This window comes from Quercus robur, chromosome 1, assembly GCF_932294415.1.
Source record: "Quercus robur chromosome 1, dhQueRobu3.1, whole genome shotgun sequence".
NCBI lineage: Eukaryota > Viridiplantae > Streptophyta > Magnoliopsida > Fagales > Fagaceae > Quercus > Quercus robur.
In genome coordinates, this window is record NC_065534.1 from 33,784,560 (window position 1) to 33,794,641 (window position 10,082).

General features: G+C 32.1%; 1 protein-coding gene across 2 annotated transcripts; it reads left to right on the plus strand.

Moving 5' to 3' along the window:
- The first annotated feature begins 4,836 nt into the window (after positions 1 to 4,836).
- LOC126732528 (nudix hydrolase 9) lies at positions 4,837 to 9,826 on the plus strand. 2 transcript variants are annotated; one of them, XM_050435441.1, is made up of 9 exons: positions 4,837 to 5,017; positions 5,122 to 5,196; positions 5,520 to 5,576; positions 5,928 to 6,010; positions 7,424 to 7,482; positions 7,905 to 8,053; positions 8,455 to 8,598; positions 8,831 to 8,989; positions 9,519 to 9,826. In XM_050435441.1, the coding sequence occupies exons 1-9, from the start codon at positions 4,847 to 4,849 to the stop codon at positions 9,612 to 9,614; spliced, it is 993 nt and encodes a 330-aa protein (XP_050291398.1). In that variant the 5' UTR covers positions 4,837 to 4,846; the 3' UTR covers positions 9,615 to 9,826. The 2 variants fall into 2 exon arrangements, with proteins under 2 accessions (XP_050291398.1, XP_050291406.1); XM_050435449.1 differs by having other exon boundaries at positions 4,848 to 5,034.
- The last annotated feature ends 256 nt before the right edge of the window (positions 9,827 to 10,082 follow it).

The following is a 10,082-nucleotide window of genomic DNA, read 5'->3' on the forward strand; positions in this document are numbered from 1 at the left end:
CAAGTGGGCCAAGTGGGAGAATGTAAGATTTTAAGAAAACTTTATGTAGCCCACATTTAAATGATAAATGAAAACTCATGTTTTAAGGATTTTATTTATGAAAGACGTTATGGTGAATAACAATTTCTAAGTAACTCTCAATTGGTGTAACCCCTTTGGTTAATAAACACCTTGAAGTTACAAGTTTTAAACTCCTTGATGGAAGGAGGGTTTTGAAACAAATCTTACTTTAAAAGAGTCCCTAGTCTAGCCTCTATATATAGCCTGTCTCCAACAAAAGGAAATATGTAAGGTAAAGGTCATAGACTAGAAGACACCTTTTATAGATACACTATCATATAGTGAGTCTTCCTTTTCTTTAAACACTTAAACAACTATGGCTGAAGGTATGTTTATGTTTATTTATTTTTTGCTGCAACTTTGAATTTTGTCTTACATAATTTTGTGAGTAAATATATATGAGTTCTAGTTAATTTAATTGGTAAAGTTTTTTGTAACCAAATAAAAAAAATCAGCAGTTTATCCCGATTACATTAAAAACTAATTAATGTCTTAGCCTAATGATAATGAGTAATTATGAAGGCCATAAGTTTGAAATATTACAACATCTCTCACCAAAAATAAAAGTGACTAGATGCACCTATGGTAGTGTCAAGTTAGAATTTGGTATCAACTTTCCAACATGTCTAATGGGTCCTAGTTAAAAATATTACACAACAGAAAAATCTAAAAATTCTTTGAACTTGTCTCTCACTTGTCAGGTCATGGACTTTTGGTTCTGTATGTTTGGCTATATTCGATGGTTTTAGCAAGCAAGTCCTCTAGTCATAAACTACGGCTATAATTTGTTAGGACATATATGGGAATTGTTAGAAACATATGTGATGTAAATTAGCTAATCCTTTGACAAAACACACTTTATTTATAATTTGATAGATCTAGGATGGGTTTAGTACTTCAAGAAACAAGTGTTCAAGTTTAGTATTGAAGCCATGCAAGTCTGACCAAGAAACAAGTGAAGAAATGTTATTCATTAAAGCTCGACAGAATCCTTTCTATGTAGGTTTAATGTTGAAGTTCGACGAAAGTTGTATCTATTGAGAATTACGAACTTAGAATTTCCAGATCTGATTTCATGCATATCCATGAGTATTTGTGTAGGGTTTCTTTTCTTAAAACCCTAGACATATATAAGGATTATTTTAAGTGCTGTCACATGAGATGCAACTTGATGCAAAGTAATTATATATGCATATTATGACTGGAGACAATTTACTCTAGTTTATCATATTCTCTCTAGAAGTTACTGCATTTTTGCTCCAAGGGTTTTGTAACCAAGAAGCTTTTTGATCTTCATTGTTAGATGAAATGAAGAACTTTGCAGCCAATATCTTCCTCAAGTTGGTGTGCTAGTCACGTACTGGGATCTGTGCATCATTGTTTAGTCATGTACTAGGAGTCGTGCATTGAATGAAGAGATTGTCGCTACATCACAAGTCCAATTAAGTATTGGGGTAAGGGTTCAACTGTAAGTTGGTATTAGGTACTAGAATTCCTTTTACTTGTAACTGCTTGTTTTTTATAATAGTAGATTCTCGGGAGTGGTGACCTTAAATTCACTCAATGGGATTTTGTCTCGATGGTTTTCTCCATTTGTAAACAAATCACTCGTGTCAAATTTATTTTCCGTTACAATTAACTTAGTTAGTGATTTATTTGTACTACCATGCTTATTACATGTAATTGAATCTAATTAATTCACTTGGATAATTAATTAATTAATTTACCAAAAGGGACCAATACATTTTTTTATCTATCATAATTAACATTTTTTTTGGGGATGAAATTGTAGGTCAGATTCAATATTAATGTTAGTACACTGTACATATAGGTGAAGAGACAGCGATGACAATAATATCAAAGAAATAAATGACAAATGCACTTCAATCATGGCATACGTTTTATTTTGCATTGATGGTGATTTATTATGCCCTAAGCCCTTAAATCACTATGAGTGCCTTAATTAAATCACAATCATTTTCAACACTCTGCTGCTCCTGCATGCTACATTTTGTACTAACAATGTTTTGCATTTAACATAACATGGGATTTGAAATCGTCTAACAACATCAAGTCAACAACAATAATAAACCAGACAACCCACCTAAGTCGATCACATTGATGTTCCACATTTTTAACCCATTGGCATGTTTCTTTTTGTTCCCTGATCATGATAAATTTTATTAACATGACATGCCATGACCTCAATTAATTAATTTCACTTAACAACATCAACTTATCATCAACAACAACAATAAAATATTCTTAAAAAAACAACAATAAAATTAGCCTAAAAAAGGTAAGTGTATTTAATATGTCTACTATTTAGGATATCTTTTTCTCATTTGTTGACGATATTGTTAAGCAAAAAACAAGTAAAAGAAGGGGATAATGTTTATTATATTCTTCCATTCACTTACTTTGCTTTAAAAAAATAACAAACAAAATTATTTATTGTCCCATATAATAATTTAGTTTTTGTTTATTTAAAATCTAATATACATACTTTCATATTATATAACACTAGTGTGCAATCCCGTGTATATGCACGAATACAATTAAAAACAATTTTAATTACACAGTTCAAATTATACTTTTTTTAGAAGATGTTCAAATTATACATGGTATTAGATTACACTTTTTTAAATCACACATTTCTAAAATATGTAATGATTTCTCATTTTATTTATATATATATATATATATATATATATGATTTAGAATTTAATTAGTTTTAAACTCTTCAGTTTTTGTACTCAATAATTTACTTGCTTCAAAAATTAAAACTTAAATGAACATGTGGCGAAAAATTGGACTCGAATTAAAACCCAATTTGTAATCTAATTGAATTTGGACTCTTTGATTTTTACACTCAATAATTTACTTGAGACAAAATTAAAAATTAAATGGGATACATGACACAAAATTGAGAATTTAATTAAAATCTAATTGAATTTTCTCTGAACTTTAACTATTAATATATATAAATAGATATAGAAGTCATGATATATTACAAATGACTTATAAACTAGAATTCTTTTTAGTTATACAAAAAAAAAAAAAAAAAAAAAAAAAAAAAAACTCATAAATATAAAATCATTCAAAAATTATTTTTTATGATTTATTTATATTTGACTCTTCATTTTCTACACTAAATTAACTCATTTGGCACAAAAATTAAAAAAACTTAGATTAGATTAGACACATGGCGCAAAATTAAATTTTAATTGAAATCTAATTTTTACATTGAATTAACTCATTTGGCACAAAAAGTAAAAAACTTAGATTAGATAGGACACGTTGCGCAAAATTAGACTCTAATTGAATTTCAATTTGAAATATAATTGAATTTTCTCTCAATTTTACCTATTAATAATCCAAACCACCCCTGTTGGCATGGTGCGTTGGTAGGAGTACTGAACTAGCATCATGTGATGCTTGCAAGGGTGTGATGGTTCGAGTCATACACTTCAGTGGAAAAAAATGTCCTATTGTGACATGGATAGCCCTAACATACCTAGGGTACCCCACGTCATGTTGAATTTGGGTTTAAGTGGATAGGGTCAATGAGCACACGCGCAAAACCCTTTTTTTCCATTTAAAAAAGAAGACCTAATAATCGAAATTGTAAAAAAATCTTAATAGATGAAAACAAAATCCAAAAATATTGTGAAAAGATTAAAATGTTGATGTTTAATAATAAATAATAAAAAATCGAACTAAAAATATATATCAATAATTTTAATGGTGTATATAATAATTCACTCTACACAATAAACAATTTTGTCGCAAAAAGCATTAAAGTTTAATCAAGTTAAAGTATTTTTATAAAATATCATATAGAAAACTTTTTATTTTTTATAATTTGATAGTTGGGATAGTGCAGTTTGAACTCTAGACATTTCCCTTAAAAACGTTAATTGTTCTGTAAGACTCTTGACAATACCAAAAAAAAAATAAAAAAAAAATATATGCTTTTATATACTTTCTAGTTTCTATTATATAAAACATATATTTTTATCTAGAAAAAACTTTTGTTTACAGTTATGTTAACTATTCATTTCCCTGCTTTGAAACTCTTTTTTTTTTTTTTTTTTTTTGATTGAAACGGTAGTTTATTTCAGGAAAAAATAAAATAAAATTCAGAATTTACAATGGATTGGCATTGGAAAATAGATGGACACTCTTCTATCCATATTTGAGTGCCCCCTATTCCAACAGAAGCAGCCACTAACACCCTGACAGCCATATTACAAGATTTGCTAATTACATTAAAAGAAATATGGTAAAAATAATTACAAAAATGACAGATATCCTCCACAATAGTGCCAAAATCTGTTAAGCTTGGATTTGTAGAAAGCTACTTCAATGAAACAATAGCTTATCCTCACCTTCAACAATTAATATGTAAAATCCCAAATCCCATGCCCAATAGCAAAAAGGAAATGGATAAGCTTCTTCAAAGGGCTCAACCATTCACATATGACTTGGAGCCATTACCAAGTCATCATAATATATAATGGTAAGTGGTAATGAGTTTTAACCTCCACCTTTTATTTAATTAGTGGATGATGTGATAATTTCTCATTAAAATAAAAAGATATTCTAATTAAAAAAAATGCAGATAAGCCAAACCCTAAAATAATAATAATAATAAAAAGCATTAATGCGAACATGGACATGACATGCCACATGACTCAACTCAATTTCATCCAACGACATGACGTCAATCACATTGACAATAAAATAGAAATTTAAAACGCGCCCAAAGTCACTGTCGTTTACGATGTTTTACACCCATTTGCGAAGTTTCTCTGAAGTCTGTAAATATATGTTTGCACCTATTCGCTTCTGTGAGAACTTTCATCAAACACTTTGCGTGCGCGTACCGTTCCAATGGAGAAGGCACTGGCTTCTGCTAGTCTTCCTTTCAAGCTTCTTCTCTCGTGCCCCTCAGGTCTTTCACCACCACAGGTTCTCTAAATTCCCATCCTCTTAAAGCATCTATACGTGTAATTATGCTATAACTATACGTAATTTTTTTTTGTGAATGTGCGAAAGGTATCTGTGGCATTTGATGTAGCATACGATCGGCTTCTCCACCAGGACATTGAATTGGAAAATTCCATTTCTGAGGTGACCCTTAATTTTTTTTTTTTTTTTTTTTAATGTAAAGTTCAAAATTTTGTACATTATTTCATTAGATAAAGTTGTTGATTTAGCAAAACTAGTCAATTTTGGGAAATTGAATCAGTACTGTGTTTAACATTTGATTTTATACGCGCCCATTTGATTCTGATAGAACTTAAATGAGCTATTTGTTTTCTGTTACATTATTATGTTAGACCCTATTCAAACTAAAATGGCCTTAATTGGATTTCCATGGAAATTAAAACACCTCTATAGACTATAGCTGGAGCTTTTGACTGTTATTTACTAATTCATTTATTTTTGTTTAGATATGGGATCAGAAGGTTCAGGACAACAAGTCATTATACAATGGAACAAAGTTCCGGGTACGTGGATAATAGCTAGATTCTGTTTATGGGTATAAGTTCTAGGCATACTCATTTTTTAGTATTTATGTAATTGGATGGTGACTGTATTTTGTTGTCAGTACCTAGGCTATAACTCTGTGAAATTCTTGTATCTAGAACTTTATTTTATGGACTGTCTATGAAAAAAAAAAAAAAATTTGATTGCGTAGTTTTAATTGAAGAAGCATTTGATGCCAGTGCCATCAGTTCTGTTGAGGGCATGTGATATGTTATAGAACAGAACTTTAGTGCATGTATTTTATTTTGGTAGATTTCTTATAATTAGCATATCTTATTAATTGTTTATTTGTTTTGTTAAAAATTATACAGTATGGAGGACACAATTTGCTTTGTGGTGATGGATCTAATCAGGATTCTCATGTATGTCTCCACCTTGGTTTGACAGATTATAGGTCTCTCTCTCTCTCTCTCTCTCTGTGTGGGTGGCCATGTGTGTGGAGGTGCATGGCTGCATGCACTTAAGTGTCCTGATAAAATAAAACCTTAATGGCTAAGTGGTTCCCAAGACCTCATGATATCCATATGATCCTGGGTTCAAAACTTCTTGCTAGCATATTGGGGCCACCCCCAAGGGGTTCCTCCAAGTAATAACCTGGAGTGTGGGAAACAAGGGGACTGCATACGCTTGAGAGAATAGTTAGACACTTGAAGAAGTCTAGATACCCTCATTTATAAATAAAAAAAAGTGTCCTGATAAATAATAGACATGGTGATAAATAATACTTTTGTTTCCCTGTTGAATGAATTTAGATGCAATACCCTTCATATTCTATATTGTCTTCACAGTTGTTAGCTTTTAAAGTAATATCTCTAGTTTTAAATTTCCTTTTTCCTTTTATTTAGCTTCTGGTAATTACTGCTGGTGGCCTTCGGTGGCCATTATTTTAGTAGTTTCCACATTTGTATGACTTGGTAGTTGGTACTAGACCAGCCTGCCTTAGCATTTAGCAAGTTGGTCGTCTAGCATACACGCTGTGATGCTTAAAACTATTATCAGTAATAAACAAGGAGGGAATATGTGGTGCCCTTCTTGAGCATCCCACTGTTCATGATCAGAGGAAGTGAGTTTGGAGTACCTGGCAACCTTCTGCTACTAAAATGCAGGGGCATTTTTTATTTTCTATATGAACTTAAAAATTTGTTTGCACACATCCTTGTGCTTAATGCTGCTATGGGTCTTATTAATGACATTTATCTGACAAAAGAATTTTTGACCTTTTTCTAGCATATTTGAAATAACAACTGCTTAATTTGGCATGAAATAGAGTGCATTACAGCCCTTGGGAACCCTTATATGCAGACACTAGATTGGACTTATTATTTCTGATTGATATTTTTATCTTGTTTAATTTCTAGAATTAATTTTTTACTTAGTTATATATAATTGGTTAAGATAAAAATTATGTAGTTCAGTCTCATATAATTGGAATTTCTAGTTTGAAACATGTATTTCAACTTATGGATACTTATGTATGACCCATGATATGATTAACTTTAATTGAATAATGCAAAGCACCATATGAGACTTGAATGCTATCTTTTGATCAGAAAGAAGTTAAAAAAAAAAAATGGTCATCTAACCACCAAATAGAAAACTCAATCGATAATTGGTATGGAGATATCATCCTCGAAAATTCAAAATGATGAGCAATTGCTATTCTATTGTTTATCCTTTGCATATTCTCAATATCCATATTCCATAGTAGTAAGTTTCTGCAGCATTTTGATTGAATTCTCTTGATCCATATTATTTCTCATTGCATTCATCTCAAAGTAATGGTTCTCTTTCATTTATGTGTTTCCAGGACTTTTATGGGGACAAACTTGAATCCTCAGTGGGAAAAGTTCTTGGTTCCATCAGAAGGTATATTAACTTATATTTGAAATTTTATATGCTGACTGGAGTTTCTTCCATTTTATCTCATATGCTTCTACTGAATTCATGCTGCACAGAATTACCAACAAATTTTCTGTAGCTATTCATCTTGCATCCTTCAGCTCCCTGGGACTTCAAGCCATTTCTGATGTCATCATGTGTAGCATGAATCAAATGGTTGAACTTACAGACTACTAAGGAAATAATGCAAGAACTAAACATGGATATACACATTATCTTTAGCTATTGAAACTTCTAGACATTAGGCTCAAGTTTATTTGAGTTATGATAATGCATAATATTTGGCAGATAAAATCAACTCAGATGGCTTAGTAGAAATGCCTTAATATTTTAGTGTGTATTGATGTAATTCATTTCTGTTAGCATCTGTAAATTTTCTTTTTCTGTAGATGACTCTATACGCTGTCAACACACCTCAAGTCCACTGGGTAATGGTGCAATAGTGGAGACATCTGACAGAAAACTAATTGTGTTGCAAAGAAGTACTAATGTTGGGGAATTTCCTGGACACTATGTTTTCCCAGGGGGCCATCCAGAGGTATTGAATATGGAATATTAAAATTGGAAGTGCTCTCTCCTTTCGGTAGATGGGGAAAGTTAATTCCACAGCATGTGTTTAATCTCAATTTGTCTGTTTTGATTTCAGTGCATTTCTGTATTTGCAATTTGTTATCCAGTTATTCACATACAGTATTTTAGCCAATGAACTCTAGCTCAAATAGCACTTCCTCCTCACACAACAATGGAATAGGAGGTGAGGTCATGGGTCCAAGAACCACAGGATGTGTGTGTATACCAAAAAAAAGTCACAAGCAGTACTTTATAATTTATTATTTAATGGTTATAAAAAAATTCATGCTCTTCTCTATCCTCTTGCAGAAAAATAAAATAATATTTGACTAATCCAGACTTAATGGTGCATCTTCTGATGGTTGACAGCCCCAAGAAATTGGAATTACATCCCATCAGTATGGCAAGGACTTGACAGGCTCTGAGCTTATTAACAAAAAGGTTTCTCAGGAGATGTTTGACAGCATTATCCGTGAAGTAGTTGAAGAAATTGGAGTACCTGCGTCAACCCTTGTAAGTTTCAGTATCTTAGTTGTAAGAGAATTTCTTCTTCTTGCTTACGTCATAGTTATTTCAGTACAAGTATCTTTTTGGTTAACAGGGTTAATTTCTGCACTGTAGTTGATGTTAATTATGAGTGCTCATGAAGGGGTTTGATAGGTTGTTGAAATATTCCCTCTGCCTGGGTTTTATTTTTGATCTTCAATGTAAAGTATCTGATATTAATCTTTTGTTTCTCATGCAGTGCAATACTGTTTTCATTGGTATATCCCGTAGGGAGTTAAATGTTAGACCAACCGCATTTTTTTCCATCAAATGCAGTCTGGAGTCAAAGGAAATTCAACAATTGTATTTGAGTGCACAAGATGGCTATGAGTCAACTCAACTCTATGCAGTTTCATTGGTTAGTTCAAATTTTATTTTCTTGGGGTGACAACTTATGGTTCATTTTTAAAAGATCAACTTGGGGTGACAACTTATGGTGAGAGACGTATGGATTGTATAGGTGTATAGGTTTGAAGGGATGTGGTAAAAATATTCATACTGATGGAAGCATGGGACACAGTGCTAATGCAGTGGTTGTGGGGGACTTGGGAGGGGGCATTACTGTGGTACCTATATAAGGCTGTTATATTAGTCATGGTGCTGGTAGTTACTTAAGGTTCTTTTTTCTTTTTTGGAGGATTTTTTTTTTTTTGGGGGGGGGGGGGGGTTGGTGTTATGTTTTATCAATTAGCACCAATGGATTAATATTCACAAAAGAGAGAGAGAGAGAGAGAGAGAGCACTGTTGTACAGGGGTATATATGGGGGGGAAAAACTTTGAGCTGGAATAACAACTTCTTGCTTTGTACGATATTGTAAATGCTTGATTGATTTCATTCATTTATTTAGACTAAGGTTTAAGTACTCATCAGTTTTCCTATATACCAGAGCGAGTTAGAGAATATGACATCAAAAATGCCTGGCTGCCATCAAGGTGGATTTGCTCTTTACAAGTTGATGGTAGAATCTCTGAAGAATACTTGATGAAAGTTCATAACTGCTGATCAATCAAATTTGAACACTTGTGATGTCACAATAGCTTTTCAGCAAAAAATTTGTGCCTTTAGTCTTTACTTTATTATTCATACAAAAACAAAACCGTATGTTCTTTCCTTAGATCTACTTCATATGTAACAACACATTGTTATGCAGATTAATATTTAAAACTTGGGTTCGCTACTGCCCACTTTATCAAACTTGGACTGCAGAGCCTAAAAATTTGAAAATGTAATGTGCAATTGTCTCTGCTTGTGTAATTAAGAAGGCAAGCATGTATATGGGTATGTTTGTATGGCAGTGGCATAAATCTAGAGTGCTAACCATCAAGTTCCTAGACCCTTGGAGGTCTGCTAGGCAGTCAAAAATTCATCTAGAATCTATTTCTTCCTCCTCCCAACATTTCTTCTAGGACATGAAGTATCAATGAGCTAATGAGCTTTAGGTCAAATTACC